This window comes from Triturus cristatus, chromosome 2_1 (genome assembly GCF_964204655.1).
Source record: "Triturus cristatus chromosome 2_1, aTriCri1.1, whole genome shotgun sequence".
Taxonomy (NCBI): domain Eukaryota; kingdom Metazoa; phylum Chordata; class Amphibia; order Caudata; family Salamandridae; genus Triturus; species Triturus cristatus.
Genome location: NC_140581.1, coordinates 501,324,837 through 501,341,069, shown reverse-complemented (window position 1 = coordinate 501,341,069; position 16,233 = coordinate 501,324,837). Strand labels below are relative to the sequence as shown.

Genomic DNA, 16,233 nt, shown 5'->3' with positions numbered 1-16,233 from the left:
GACGGGCCCTCCTTGACCACATCCGAAAGCCCACTCGAACCGGGAGATCCCTTCTGCTGGGCATAACGGTCCATGTTGTTCGTTTGCACGTAGCCACCTCTCCGGGTAGCTCTAGACTTTTGCTTGTCACCGTCCAGCCGGGCCGCCATCACACAGCAGGGAGAGCAGATCCAGTAAACCTGTTAGGCGTAGCGATCTCTCTGGGGAGTCCACCTCAGTGATGGACAGCCCCTTTTGTCAATGCCACTCGACAGCCACAGATCGGTCCAAACGTAGAGCGACTGCGAGCGCCCGCCTCCAGACACGTAGAGGAAAGTCAAAAACGAAAGTGAAACCAGGGGGGGACGGGCCCGCCCAAGACCCTGGAACCGTTGTTGTTCGATTGAAGCTCGGGGACAGTGCCAACCCGAGTCCGGGGCGGTGCCGCGGGGCAGGCCTCTTTCTGGAGGACAGAATAAGTCGAGTTCCCAAAGTCCGATTTAAGTTCCGAAAACAGGAGACACCTCAGCTTCGGTTCACCCGTAATATTCCTTCAAGATAGCAGGATTAGACTCAGGATAGACGTGGGAGGCTGCAAGGGTCTCGGGAGCCCTGTGCCTACACGTCCATCATGGTTGCGCGCTAGGCTCCTCCTCCTGCAATTACATTCTTGATGGAATTCAAGGGCCCTATACACAGGCCACATTATGTGATTCGGGTGCCAAGAAGCAGCAGGTCGGCACTAAGAGCCTTGGCAGAAAAGCCACAGCTTCAAGTCATAGCCACTTTTAATGCAGACACATTTACGAATAAAGGGAACACTGTGGGCAGTAGGTGCGTGCGTGGAAACTTACCTGGGAAAAACACGCGCTCCGAGAGAGGGATTAGAATACAAAGAGCTATCTGCGCCGAGGTGATAAAGCAAGTTTTCGACAACTAACAAAGAAATAACGCGGAGTTGGTTGATGGATTCACCAGAGGTAAAATCGCTGTTCTGTTAATAAGAAAAGAACAAATATAGAGAAAAGGGAAAAGTCTCCTGCGCGTCCTGAAAGCCAAATGGTTAGTAGTGGAGCACAAACCTGAGGGGAGAGAACTGTATATGGTAGTAGCCAAGTAGGCAGTTGCGGCTGGCATGACGGGCGGGTGGGGGGGATGGGAATGGGGTCGTTGCGGGGCAGATGGGGTAGGTGGGAGGGGTTCGTATAATTAAAAAAAAAAATTTAATAAAACTTACGGTCCCGCTTCTGGATGGCTCCCGACTCCCGCCATCCTGCGTTTTCGATTCCTGCCGCTCTCGTCATCAAGAAAGGCAGCCTCCCTCCCTCCCCTCCGCCAATCACAACGCTGCAATGGCAGCGTTGTGATTGGTTAGGCGCATTGGAGAGTGCCCCAGCCGGGCCATTTTCTCTATGTAGGCTGCTGCATGCAGCAGCCTACATAGAGAAAAAGGGAAAGTGGGCGGTCCTGCTCGAGGGCAGGGGGGAGTGACTTGCCCACTGTTGTGGTTACTGACTGTTTGGTCGGCCCCAGTTAGTACCCACAACAGTGGGCAAGCCACTCCCCCCTGTCCTCGAGCAGGACCGCCCACACCCAACCAGGCACTTCTGCTTTCTCAAAGTGCGAGAAGCATAAACATAAAATGGTAGTTATTACCATTTATGTTTCTGCCTTCTCGCACTGGTCCCTTGCTCACATTGCCACTGGATTCAAGCTAGCCTGGCTGATGAAGGATAATACCCAGAAACCGGTCCCAGGATGCTTGTTTCCGGTCCAGGGAGGACCTGGCTTGGCAGTTCTGTCTGGACTGCTCCAATGAAGCACATGGTCAAGACTGAGCTGCATATGGCTGGGTCCAAACTGGAGTGGCATGGTGAGCAAAAGAACGATGGATTTAACCCATATCTCTTCACTGGGGGTGAATGTATGATTTATTCAGCATTCCGTCCATCATTTGTTTGCATAGCACTTTTCACCCTAAGTGTGATGGGTATGCCCAGACGTGGTCCCAGGATGCTTGTTTCCGGTCCAGGGAGAACCTGGCTTGGCAGTTTGGTCTGGACTGTTCCCATGAGGCACCGGGTCAAGACTGATTTGCATATGGCTATGTCTAAATTGGGGTGGCATGGTGAGCAAAATAACAATGGGTTTAACCCAGATCTCTTGACTGGGGGTAAATGTATGATTTATTCAGCATTCCGTCCATCATTTGTTTTCGTAGCACTCTTTTTAACTGAGACATGGCTGACAGCAGCCGCAGCCCCAGAATACTAGATGCAGTACCTCATGGTTATGCCCTACATTGCTTGGACCACCCCACACTCAGGGGTGGAGGTCTGGCGATAATTTTTAAAAGTGATTTACGGTGCCAGCTGAAATCGGTTAATATTGCTAACTCTGAGTCTGCATTTTTCAGCTTAACCTTGAACAGTCGGCTTACGTTAACTGGGCTTCTATTCTATCGCTATCCAGGGTCAGCTGCGACATTTGTAAAAAGTTTAACAGACATAATGTCGAACTATGCAGTGCTTTATGTTAAGTTCGTACTTTTGGGGGGCCTTAATATACACATAGATAATAAGGACTGCCCAATCACAAATAAGGAAACCACAACCTCAAATAATTTTATGGAAAATCTGAGCATATTCGAATTTACACACATGTGTGGGGTGAATGCCCCCACACTTGTGCTGGGCCATATTTTGGACCCCATTTTTACAAACTCACACTCCTTACTTGGGGCCGAACCTATCCCAATGGCGTGGTCAGACCGCTATGTGACCCCGTTTGGGTCCACGGAGTCCCCTCCACAAATGGCACCGTCTCAAAAATACAGCTCGTGTAAATGGGCCCGGATCACTCCCACTTCCTTGACGCAGGTCTTAAATCTCAATAGACCAACTCCCGAAGCCTGTCCATCATCATCTAATATACAGATTAAGGAGTGGATCAATCATGCCTTAAATACCTTAGCACGACTTAAACCTGTTACTAGCAGGCAGTCCAAACCCTCTGCACCCTGGTTTTCCGAGGCTCTCCAAGAAACTAAGAGATCTTGTAAAAAGATAGAACGCACTTGGCGCAAAGAGTACAGTGCACAGCATAAACTAATTTATCTTGTAGCCTTAAAGAATTACCACAAAGATCTCAGATATGCCCAGGCAAATCACTATGCCCTTCAAATTGAAAACTCGAAAAACTCAACCAGGGAACTTTTTCAAGTAATTAAGTCTCTAACTTCCTTAGAACGTACCACCGCAAAAATTCCTTCATCTTCTGAATGTTGCGACCAAATTGCTTTATCCTTTTTGGAGAAAGTGAGTAACATCTATATTTCCTTTCCTGAAAGTGCGAGGACGTTCAAATGGTCTTTCACCCCTTTCATGATGCCAGATGCCCCGGGTAAGTTTCATAATCTGAAACCGATTGCAAAGACTGATATGTCTAGCCTTATACTTAAATCTGGTTCTCCTTTAGACCCCGCATCACCGGCAATCCTGAAACAAGGTACTACTGCTATTGCACCTGTGCTAACGGAGCTTCTGAATTGGTTGTTCTGTACGGGCTTAGGCCCGAAGGAGTACAAGCATGCTATGATCATCCCTCTACTCAAGCAACCAATCTCGATCCACTACTACCTGAAAACGTAAGACCTATCTCACTATTACCCTACCTTTCTAAAATTGCGGAGAAGAGTGTCAACCAGCAATTAATGCAGTTTGTGGAAAAATATGACTTCCTCCACGAGACACAATCTGGATTCAAACCTTTTTTTAGCACCGAATCTGCGCTACTTCATGTGTCAGACTCAATACGTTAAATTGCTGACGAAAGTCAAAGGGCGGCGCCAATAATGCTTGACCTAAGTTCCGCTTCTCACACGGTCTATCCTGGCTTGCTACTTAACAGACTACATCAGGCAGGAATAGGAGGTATGGTACTAGGCTGGCTGGCGAGTTTTTTAGAGGATCGCATCTTTCAGATTACTCTTCAACCATATGTCTCGTCCTTCCAACATCTGAAACAGGAGGTTCCGCAGGATTCAGCACTGAGCCCGATCCTCTTCAACATGTATATGAGACCACTGGCTGACCTGTTGGATAAACATGAGGTGCGGACGGTATCATATGCAGATGATACACAGCTGATCCTCACCCTGGCCCAGGACAATGGCAAGGCGGAAGAGGATTTCAAGCTCTGCCTGGAGGACACTGCAAATTGGATGAAACACAGCTGTCTCAGGCTTAATGCCAGTAAAACAGATATCTTAGTGGTAGGAAAACAACCTTCCATTTGGTCATCGAGTTAGAGGCCTAGTTTGCTAGGGTCTCCACCTCTTCCAAGCCACAAAGTGAAGTGGTTTGACTCCACACTTTCTTTCTCAGACCAGTTTTTCGCCCTCACAGGTACCTACTATGAGATCCTAAAAATGCTGAAAGAAATTCTTGGGCTTATCCCGGACGCTGCCATAAAAGACAGTGGTCCAGGCTCTGGTGACCTCCAGATTGGACTATTGTAACGTTCTATATCTGGGGGCACCAAAGAAGAGCATATTAAAGCTCCAACGGGTGCAAACAGCAGCAGCTTGGATGCTGTTAAATATGCCCAGATTTTCACCAACTGGTAATGCCCTGGAGACTCTCCATTGGCTTCCCATCGAGGAGAGGATCTCCTTTAAAGCTTTGTGCTATAGCTACAGAATAATGCAGGGCAAGGGCCCGCAATATCTTAGCCCTATGATACACTCCTATCACCCTATATGCTGTTTGAGATCGTCCGGAACTGGTTTGGTCTGCATTCCAATATTCAACAGAAAACTCTTTGGTGGTATCTCCTTTCGATACCTAGCAGCCAAGCAGTGAAATTCTGTACCTCCGCGCTTAAGATTAGAGACTTCAGAACATATCTTTAGGAAACAGCTTAAAACTTGGCTGTTTATGAAAAAAAATTTCCCTTAGCTTTTCTCTGCTTTCTATCTCATAAGTATGTTTTCAGCCTCGATTGGAATTCAGCGTGGGGACACTCTGTAATGGAGTAACCATTGCGCTCTATATGCCGCTATAAAATAACATAACAAAAGTTTTTTTTAAGGTGTCTGGTTTGGCTTGCGGAATTGCATGGTAATATTTAAGAAAGGAGGTCTTGCATTTAAAGTCCTGCCAGATCAGGCCAAAACTCCAGGAGAAGTGGTAAACGGCAGGTATATTTTGGGAGGTCAAACAGTCTTTTGTAGGTGTTGCCCTGAAGCTTGTCTAGTATGAGGGAAAGTTTCCTAGGGTAGGCCTGTTGGCCTTAGTAGATGTTTGGGAGTAACTTTGCACGTGTGACCCACAAGATAGCCTCTGAAGATGGTGAGTATATGTGGGAATTTAAGCTGCAGAAAGGAAATGTGACAGCCCGGGTCTTCCTGGTGATGTGTTTGAGGTGTGAGCTGGGTTTGCCTGTGTCAGTGAACCAAACTCCAAGGTAAATATAGCTGGAAGTTTGGGAGATAGTAAGTTTCCCCAGTCTCCTTCTTAGTTTTGACTTATTCTCATAACTGCCCAACGTCATCATTTTTGTTTTTCCTGAATTGACCACCAACTTATTAGCAGTGTTGTAGATGTGAAGCATATGCAAATCATCGTATATTGGATCACACGCAGCCTGTTGGGACCGATCTTGGGGGGGATGGTATTTGCCTTGACCAGTGAGCCGCCAACATCAGCAGTTCAAAGATTGAACAACATAGGGATTAAGACACACCCTTGTTTTTGTCCCCATGTAATTGGGATTTGATTTATTGCAGAATTATCTGTGCTCATATTGACACAGACCCAAAATTTGGCCCAAAGCATGTTACGGTCAACACCACCAAAAGCTGCAGAGTAGTCCACAAAACACACAAAAAGAGGCTTCTGAAACAGGAGGGAGGCACAGTGCACCAAATATGACAGGGCGATGATATTGTTGATGGTAGAAGAATATTGAGTGAAGCCAGTCTGAAAGAATGGTATTAAATTTGCTTCAACAGCCCATGCATCAAGGTCGCATAATAGGATTTGTGCATAGGCTTTGGCCTCAACATCTAATAGCACAATTAACCAGTAGTTTCCTTAGGTGGTATTGCTCCCCTTTTTGTGTATTGGAAACAGGATAGCCCCCTTCCAAGATTGCTGGAACTCTGCAGATCGAAAGCAGTCCACATACAAGGGGGTGAGCAAATCAGCCCAGAAGTCTATACCTTAAGCAGTGTGCGTGGTAGGCCTTCGGAGCCAGGGCCACATTGGCTCTCATAGGCTTAATAGCCTTGTAGACAGATGCTTGGTTAAAGACCTTGGACCAGTGCTTCTCATATTCATTCTCTACATTTTGTCACATGTGAACATCTTTATGGCTAGACATGGAGTCAGAGTCTGTCTATAACATTTAGTCATGTTTGACGCATTTCACCATTGGAACTCTGTTCCTTCTAATGATAGATTTATTATTTAAAGTGTTGATGTATAGCAAAAAGGTATCCTGATTGTTGCGATCTAAAAGAAAATTTACATGTAATCATTCAGATTCCACGTGTTTTGCTTTTGTATTCCACAACAGAGAGCTGTGAGCTTTCCTTGGTTTGCTCAGCTGCACACACTGGTTTGTTTTATTCTTATTGTAACTTCTGGTGGCAGCTTTGAGGGATGCTTTTCTTTTCTTTAATTCAGTGGTGTACCATGGTGCATTACTAACTCTTGGCTTCCTAATAACTAGTGGGCTATGGTTTCTTTGTCCCTTTAGATTGTGAAAAGCTAAGTCTGTAATTGATGACCAGCCCTGTTGCAAGTTGGTCAAACTAACATGGCAGTATTTCAGTCCCTCTTTCCAGGTGGTAAATCAATCCAAACATGCCTCTCTCCACTTTAGTCTCCTAACCTACTTGTTTGTTTCCACATTGGTGGTGCTTAGTATGCTTAATTGCTTACATGTAAGGTGCCCCACATCAAACTGTATTACAGCTGGATGATGGTCACTTTCTGAGTGTTCTATGACTGTGTAAACTTCACAGGACGTCAGTAGCAGGGCGCTTGCAAAGGAGTAGTCCAGGGTTTTGGGAAGGTGGAGTATTATTTGGTGATGCTGGTTAGGCTAACCATGCAATACTCTCACAGACCACAAATATGGTCTTTGGATTCACACTAATAAATACTTAGCTCAGTCCTGGTAGAATGGCAATGAACAGTCAGGCTTTACTAGAAGAACATGTGTCAAGCTTTTCAGAGTACCAACATGGACGAAAAGTAATTGATACAACTAGAACTCCGACACCAACCTTTAAAATTAGCTTGGGTTTTTATCTTAATTTGGACACCAAAACAAACAAAACAGTGCATTTATAACTGGAGTTATGAATTTTAGAAGCAAAACAAAATCAGTGCAAAATAATACAGTGAAACATTATCATTGTGGTCGATGACAAAAACTACTAGTGACAATCTGTCACTTGCAGGTCGAGTTGCATTGTTCCTTCGCAGGGTAAAGGGGTACAGGTCCCAGGTCCAGGCCACAACAGTCAGTGCAATTATATCTGGGAGCAGAGTTGTCCTGGGTGTACCTGGAGCTGAATAAGAGCCGTGGGAAAGCTGCTTTTACCACTTACACAGTGCTGCTGAGAACAGAGTGCAAAAAAAGACAACCACATTGTCATATGAAGGTTTAATGGAGAGCCCTCTAGGTGCAGCATCAAGTTAAGGAGTCAGTTACCGGACTGGAAACCAACATGCCTTGGCAGTGCTGGATAAAGCAGATGGTACTTCGATGTCAGGAGGTCCAGGGTAACATTGTAGCGGCCTGAAACTTCATGGAAGGCAGAACTACAGTTCTCACAATGCACTAGATCATCTGGATTTAGGAGATCACTCAGGGGGCCAGATGGCCAGCGATTCTTCAGTTCCGGATTGTTGATTTACCTGCAGTTTGCAGGGGCTGGTCCCACTAGTCCACGTGAGTCCGAGGTTGCTTCTGGCTCATACAGGGGTCCCTCTGTCTGGGGGAATCGACCTTTAGCCTAGGACAAGTCTCGTTCATGCAGTTCCAGGAGAGGTGTCACAGATGCAGAGTATCCCTCTTTTGCTTTGTGCAATGTCCTTTTGTCTCAGACACGGGTCCCCTCGTTGTCCTTTTTGATGCAAGTTTGATCAGAACTGAGAGTCTGTTGTCAGGGGTGTCCCTAAAATCCTAGATTTAGGAGAGTTAGGGGTATGGGAGCAAGTAGCCAATGGGCTGCTAGTCCCTGCAGCTACTCCGCTCCTGAGTCGACCACATACATCTGGGGGTGTAGGTCACTTCTCTTTTTCTTCATAGAAGCCATCCTTTCTACCATTTCTAAAGAAGGCAGAATTCGTCTTTAGGTGCACAGACCAGGCACCTCACCCTGGAGCTGTGGCTAGCCTTCTGGGGTGTACAGCTCCTGCATACCTAATTTTCCTACCTGCCCGGGTGCAAATGTGCCTAAGGCAGGGGGAGGGCTGTTTACTCCTCTTGGAGACAGACTGGATGCATATCAGAGGAGGTGCAGACTTTGAAGCTCATCGCCTTGATGTTTGACTTCACTAGCCTTCCAGGGAGGGAGAAAGTGTGACTTCCTTCCTGCTCAGGCTTTTGTTCCTGACTCCTGGGAGTGATCATACTGCCTGGCAGGAGATCAGAATCCTGTCTTGGCAGTAGCAAGCGCAGGCTGCCAGCCGGCAACAAATAAGCTGGGGCAACCAGGTGGGCAACCTCTAAGGTAGACACCTGGGTGCATGCCACATCGTTCTTGAAACAAGATTCCTGTCAGGGGTGAGAAGGCATGTTGTTTGATACCAAACTCAGAATAATTAGGTGGTACCATAATGGAGCTAGCAACCCCGGGTTTGCCATGGTATCCTATGGACCACCCATCACTTATAGTGTACTTTAATGTAAAAGGCCACTATAGAGACATATAAGCCTGCACTTGCATGCCTGTACCCTGCCTCCTGGGCTTAGGAGGCCTTCTTTAGGGGTGACTGACATATACCTAAACAAGTACATTGACTTTGCCACACACGGCAAATGGCAAATGGCACTGTTCCTGCAGCCTGCAATGGCAGGCCTTCTGTCTGTATTTTACTCGGATAACTCAGGATTGCACAAACAGTGCTGCAAGCACTGGAGACCCCTTTACCACTCATGTACTAGATATAACTTGTACCATATAATATGGACTTATACAGGGGTAAAGTTCTTGTCATTTGGGGTTGCCAATTACTAGATCAGTTTTATGGTAAGAGCACTAGCACTGGAGCTTCATTAGCAGGCTTCAGTGCACTGCCAGAGTCAAAAAGCAGCACCTTGTAGTCCAAATGGGGGAAAAAAGTTGGGGGACCTCTGCAAAAAGTCCTGTTTTCTTACAAGCATGGTGATAAATATTGTGGATTTTATGTTTGGAAGTTAAGGGGATGTATCGAATTGAATTCTAATAATGACTTTACTCAGATAATGGTCAAAAATTGATATATGATGCAAGAGGTGGAGTATGGTTGCCCTATTCAAAGTAATTTTGACCTCTACATATGTATGATGGCGTGAAAACAAGTTTTGATGGTAAACGCGAGTCGTCTTGGTTCAGGTTGAGTGCCACCATTTGGGATAGTTCTATTTGTGAGTTTCATAAGAGGAATCTTGGGTAAGGCACGTAGTGCTTGATCTGCGGTTGGCCATACCTTCTCTGTTCTGGATTGCCAGTACCTGTGAGACATAATTTGCCAAAGAAGTGGTACTCCCCGGCTGGGATGAAGTATTTTGGGTCTCCCGAAAAATTGGGACCAGTTTTGGGTGAACAGGGTCATTATCATGGGTGCTACGGGTGCTAGAAGCTAAATTGGTAACAGAATGTGAGTCAACATTTGAAGAGGGAGTGGTACTCCCCAGCTGGGGAGGTGATAGGTTTTGAGTCTCCCAAAAAATTGGAAACAGTTTTGGCTGGGGTAGAGGAGGACATTATAGTGGGTCTTGGGGGCTACGTTTAAAGCATGCACCAAAGCTGCTAACCCTTTTGGATTTTTCATCCTGATCCTTTTCTTGTGCCTTCTGCTAGGGGTTTGAGCGTCAGCTGGGTTACAGTCGAGAGGAGAGAATTTGTCAAAGTACCCCTTTCCGCTCCATTCGTACTGTTGTTTTTGGCCGAACTGAAATTCGTAAAGGACTGAATTGCTGCTTCCAACAGAGTCCCAGCATCCCCGGGGCCACTGGGGCTTGTGTAAGGTGTAGAACCTTCAGTAATGCTGTTCTCACCTGAAGCAGGTGGTCCAGTGACGTGGTACATCGCTTTAACTTCTCCTTTTGTATTAATATAAGGATTGAAAGTTCGTGTGCAAAGAGTGTGCAAAGCTTATTCACTTTTGGAGGTCAGGTGTAGGTTTTGGTCCCGACAGCCTAGAGGTACGCAGTTAGCGTGGCTTCCAGGTTCATAATTTTTGAGTCCATGCTGGTTATTATATGTGCAAGAGTTTGCATCAGATCCACCTGGAGTTCTAGTTTGTGCGACTGCCAGTTTAAGGCATTGGCAGTGGATATTGACATCCCTGTGTTGATATAATTTGGTTTTGATTAATCATAAGTAGATCTCAAGCTGACTTGAGTGCGCGCTCTCTTTTCTCTTCTCTTCTCCCCAAACAAGGACGGTCGCCTGAGCCTGACTGTGTCGTCTCTGCTTAAAACATTGTCAGAGGTCCAGTAGCCACTTTCTAGTAAGTCAAAATGAAGCTGTCTTCTTTACCGTTCCTGGCGAACGAGGAGGCTTATGAACTAAATGCCCCTATTTTTCTTTCTCTTCTTTTTTGGTTCAGATAGTGACGCTTGTAGTGACGTTGTAATGTGTGAGAGCACTGAGTGGCATAGCTGGAGCCAAGAAAGATTACACAAGGTAAATTGGTAGAATCTTAAAATTCTAAGGCATGTTGGAGTGCTTGCAGATGAATTTGAGTTGATGGTAACACGCGCAACTTTTTCTTTTTTGTTTTTTAGCTCACTTTCCAGGTCCTGAGGATAACCCTTAAAATACAACAGGGTTTGAAACGCGTTGACCAGTTGCTTGTGTCCAAACAAGTATACTTGATAAATTTTGAGTATCAGGTCTACAGTATATTATGACAATCAATGCATTTGAGTTTCATATGACCTGAATACCTAACTGTTTGGCCAGCTTTTTCCCTGGGTCTGTGTTACATCCTATATTACTATTGTGGTGTACCTTTTTAGCCTTTCCCTTGGGTTTCTTTCATTTCTTTTCTTTCCTTTTCTAGTGTTTGATGGAATCTGAGCTTGCTCACATCCAGTAAAAATGCTTTTAATTGTGCAATGTAATGTATTGTTAAATTTGTAATTGTAAAAAGTATGTGTTAGATGGTTGTATTGTCTCTTGTGGTTCTAAAAATGATTGAAATGCTCATGGAAATAATAACATGAACTGGTTCTTCTTGAAATAATTCCTTTGAAAAGATTAAAACATACAAAGAGAAAAATAAAACACTGATTTATTTTTTCAATCACAATGAGAGTCACGTGTGATTGCTAAAGAGCGAAGTGTTGTATAGTCATCAGTATTGGCAGTTGTTTTGTTGTATTGATTATAGATTGGTCCAGCCTTACTGATTAAGGGCCAGAACCCTTTATTGATTACCATGAAGTGAACAGTAACATTAATTTTTCTCATAATTAATGTAGCAAGGCCACTATTTCCTGCAGTCAGACTGTAACAGAAGACATGTTTTAAAAAAAGAAAAGGGAAATAACGTACCAAGTTGTGTCACACTTTCATCAGTTAAATTGTAATGGAATTTCAAAATGCGCAGAGAGGGAAGTCGCCGGAGTTGCTGGATGATGACTGTTGCTACTTGCTTTATTCCTTTCCCAAAGGGAATCTCAAGTTCTTCCAGATGAACTAAGCAACCCAGTGCATGCGCTGTAAGATAAAGAGTGTTTTAGATTTACACACACGTGCATGCACACACACACACACACACACACACACACACAAAAGAAGTATGTACATAGCACAATATATATGGGTGAAACATAGATTGGTTAAAGAATCCCCTCCCCTGCATTATAAGGAAATCGCAAGTCAACGAGGTTTTCTGCAACCATTTATAGGAATGAGGGTAAAGGGTGACTTCCTTTATAAGGTCATCGAACTCCGAGGTGACTTTCAATAACTTTATGATGTATGGAAGATGGAACAATATTCCTTAAAATACAAGGTCAAACCATCACACAACCTGTTTAATCATTACGGCCAGATTTACTAAGGGCTTGCGTTGCTCTTACATCACGCAAGGCATTGCAAAGCAATGCAAGCCCTTAACTGTGATCTACAAAGCTATGCTCCTGGGCTAAGCGTGGTTTAGTAAATCCAAGGTAACGTAAGGCAGTGCATTTCGCTGCCTTGCATTACCGTGCGTCAAGGAGGCATCCCAAGGGTAGAGTGTGGGCGTTCCCACGCATCCACCCATGGGTTTAGGTGCATGCCCAGATTTTCAAACTGTTGTAAACTTGGGAATGTGTCAGATTGGTACGCCTCCCAGACTCAGGCGTAATGAGGAAAAATATTGTTACATCCCCTAGTTACCTTCTTTTTCTATGAAGTAAAATGCCCTTAAGGGTTGTTTTTGTGAAGGAAGGTGTCCCATGGTGCAAGGTTGCTTGTCTTGGCACTAAGCAGCACACAGTGTGCCAGCATAAGAAGGCAGCCGAAATATGCCATATTTTTGTAAATAGGGTGCATTTCTGATGTGTCCCTTTCACACAATGTAGCATAGCAAGTTGCCTTGGTGCACTGCGTTGCATCAAATGTTAGCATACCTGCTGCTTGGTGTCTTGCATTTTCAAATGAAAGGCAAAGTATGATTAAAGTCATGATATATAAAGGCAGAATCTGTTTTGCAAAATAAAAAAAACAAGAGGTCAGGGCCAGATGTACGATCCGTTTTTGAAAGCGCAAACAGGTTTGCGACCCGTTTGTGCATACAAAAACCTATAGGGCCATGCACAAAGCCTATTTAGCGAGTCGCAATTTATTTGTGACTCGCAAAATAGGTTTTGCGACTCGCTATTAGGAATGGGCGTTCCCTTTCTAATAGCGACTCACAAGCCATGTAAGAATGTTTTGCGACCGCAATTACGGTCGCAAAACACTCGCAATTTACCACCCTCCTCAAGAGGGTGGTAATGTAGTCACAAATGGGATGGGGTCCCCAGTGGACCCCTCCCCCTTTGCAAATGCAGGGGAAAATATTTTTTAGGGGCAGGCAGTGATCCTAGGGACCACTACCTGCCCTTAAAAAATGAAACGGTTACATTTCATTTTTTTGTTTTTTAAATGCATCCCGATTTCCTTTAAGGAAAACGGGCTGCATTTAAAAAATAAAATGCTTTATTAAAAAGCAGCCCCAGATATGGAGGTCTGCTGAGCCCAGCAGGCCACCATCCCTGGGAAGCCCAGCCATTCCAATGGGGTCGCAAATTGCGAGTGCCTCATAAATATTAATGAGGCTCGCATTTTGCGACCCCATTGGGAATCACAATCATTGTTACAGACCCTGTAGTACATACCAGTTATGATTCGCAAAGTGAAAGTCGCTATGGCGATGCAATTTGCAAGTCGCAAATTCCTTGGTCGTACATCTGGCCCTTAGTACTTTGTTTAAAAAATATATTAGATCAATTTAATAAGTTAAACAATGCTGTAGCTCATTAAGTGTAGAAACATGCAGAGAGATGTTATCTTTCCTGTAATTAGCAAATGCTTTGAAAAAAAATACATGTTGCCGTAAATATCTCCTTTTGGTTGTTAACCTATGCTTGTATTTTTAGCACTTTAAATGTATTGCTATATGCACACCAGATTAGCAATTTAGAATAGTGCTTGGGGCATCAGTGGCAGTGTTCAGAGCCATCATGTAGTACAGAAGTAGGTGCCGTTTTGGTCCGCATTCTAAGCTCTTGTGTCACGACTGACACTCTATTTAATGCGGCCAGGTGGGCGGGCATGGAGACAACAGGAGCACAAGTGTTTGTCGGAAAACTGCAAAAGGGGATGTTTCTTGGGGACTGCATTTTTAGTGTTTCAGCGTTCTTAATTTATTCCTTTACACACACACACACACGCACGGTTAGTACTTTAGAATAGTGCATGGGCATCTGTGGCCGTGTTCAGAGCCAGCCCCAGGCACGGAAGTAGGTGCCATATTGGTTGATGTTCTGGTCTCTTGCATTGCGACTGGCACTCTATTTAATATGGCCAGGTGCATGGACGCGTCACTGGTACGCAGAAGGCAAGCCCGTCAGCCCCCGTCTATGGCCTGCCGGAGGTAGGGGCTAGAACCGCTGCCCCTTGTCACCCAGTGAAGAGGTATTACAGCGCCAACACCCGAAAAAACCTCAATTAAAGATCTGGGAAATCTTGCCAACAGGCAATGGAGCCAGATACCTGGCCCAGTAAGTGGCAAGTGTGTGGACACTGGTTTGGCATTCCTGACAGACCTAAGGTGTGTCCACCCGTCACTGAGAACCCACAAGCAAGGGTTCAGATGGATAAAAAAGGTATGCTACACCAGTCTATACCCTTAGGACCATGTTTCTCATAAACTGTAGGTCACTGCCCAAACATTGTGAGGAAATACTTACATTGTTGGAGGACCAATAACCAGCCACCCTTCTCCTCACTGAGACATGGCTCCACGCGAACAGCAGGCCAGATCTTGCAATCGCTCTTCACTCAGGCTATGCAATTGCTAGAAGTGACTGAGTTGATAAGAAAGGGGGGCGGTTGCTATCATTTGTAGAGTTGCCCCGGCATTTGTGACAATATGTGAGAGTCTGCTGTTTTCTATTAAGCTCTCGCATTCTTTCTCATTTTCAGGGTTTCTTCTTTACAGGCCCCCAGGGCCGGCTGCGGATTTTTTGCAGCACATCATAGCACTTTATAGTCTCCAAACTGCAAATTTTGCTTTTCTGGGGGACCTTAATATACATCTAGAAAATATTACTTGGAGTCAGTCGCGTAATCTGCTAAATGACTTATTTGCGATTTAACTTGAACATCTAGTCGCGCTTCCAACTCATTGTAAAGCACATATACTGGATCCTATTTTTTCTAACCTGGCCCATATACTGGTAAGCAATTCATGACCTGTGCTCTGGTCAGACCATCTACTGATTGAATTTGTGAACAATAAGATAGGCAGGACTAAGCCTAATATGCCTTGCCTCATCTTGACCAGGCAATGGTCTAAAATTAACATTTCGCAGTGAACAACATTTCTACAGGCTTTAGTGTATCCACAAGACGGCGATGTCAACGCTGTCTATAGGGCATTTGATGACTAGGTCGAATCATCTTTGGAGAGTCAGATTCCAAGGAAAATGTCAAAGTCTCATCACACTAGATCAAATGTCACCTGGTTTATACCCGAAATCTGAGAATTAAAGAAAATATGTAAGAGGGAAGAAAGGAATTCGAGGCAAAACTTTGATGGCAAAAAGGACATTTATAAAAAAGCTATGAACAAATTATCAGTATGCTATTAGAAAAGCTAGGCTAACAACCATTGCTGACAGAATCACACGGTCCCCACAGACCTCTAAGAAAATTTACACAATAGTGAATTCCTTCTTGAACCCCAAAATCATAGGGCAAGGCCTCCCCCCCAACCTCCCCCCCCCCCCCCGAAAATGATATGAAGAGCTTGCTCACTATTTTGTTAGCAAAGTCAGCCATATTTATGATTTTCTGGGCAGCCACTCTGATCAGGAGCTGGATTAAATCACTAAAGGCCACAATATAGTTAGAATAGACACTACTACCTTCTGTATATTTCCTCAACTAAATAGTAATGCTATTGGGGAGGTAGCAAAGACAGTTAAATCTAAATCCCACCTAAACCATGGCCCCATAGACATCCTGCTGAAAGGAGGTGATATCATTTTATCTACCTTGACCAACCTATACTATCTCTCTTTGGAAAAAGGACAGGTACCCGACCATTGGAAGCATGCAGTCATTAGTCCACTGCTGAAGAAACCCTCCTTGGACCCCAACAAGGCAGAGAATTACAGACCTATATCTCTGCTCCCTGGTGCAAGCAATACTTTAGAGAGGTTGGTCACTAGCCAGCTGACCAATTTCTTGGAATCTCATAATCTTTTACATCTAACTCAAACTGGATTTAGACCAGTATATGGCATTGAGACAGCTCTCCAAGTAGCTAT

The 16,233-nt window shown here is 44.7% G+C and overlaps 1 protein-coding gene across 4 annotated transcripts in view; it reads right to left on the bottom strand.

Annotated features, from left to right (window-relative positions):
- Positions 1-16,233, bottom strand: part of LOC146865549 (baculoviral IAP repeat-containing protein 1-like) — an 851,823-nt gene that overhangs the window by 67,737 nt on the left and 767,853 nt on the right. For 2 of the 4 annotated variants that reach the window (XM_085632363.1, XM_085632364.1), the window contains one exon: positions 11,762-11,926. In XM_085632363.1, the coding sequence (XP_085488489.1) occupies positions 11,762-11,926 (165 nt within the window). Of the gene's footprint in view, positions 1-10,810; positions 11,927-16,233 lie in introns of those variants that run through there. The other 2 variants (XM_085632365.1, XM_085632366.1) reach the window with 1 other exon arrangement.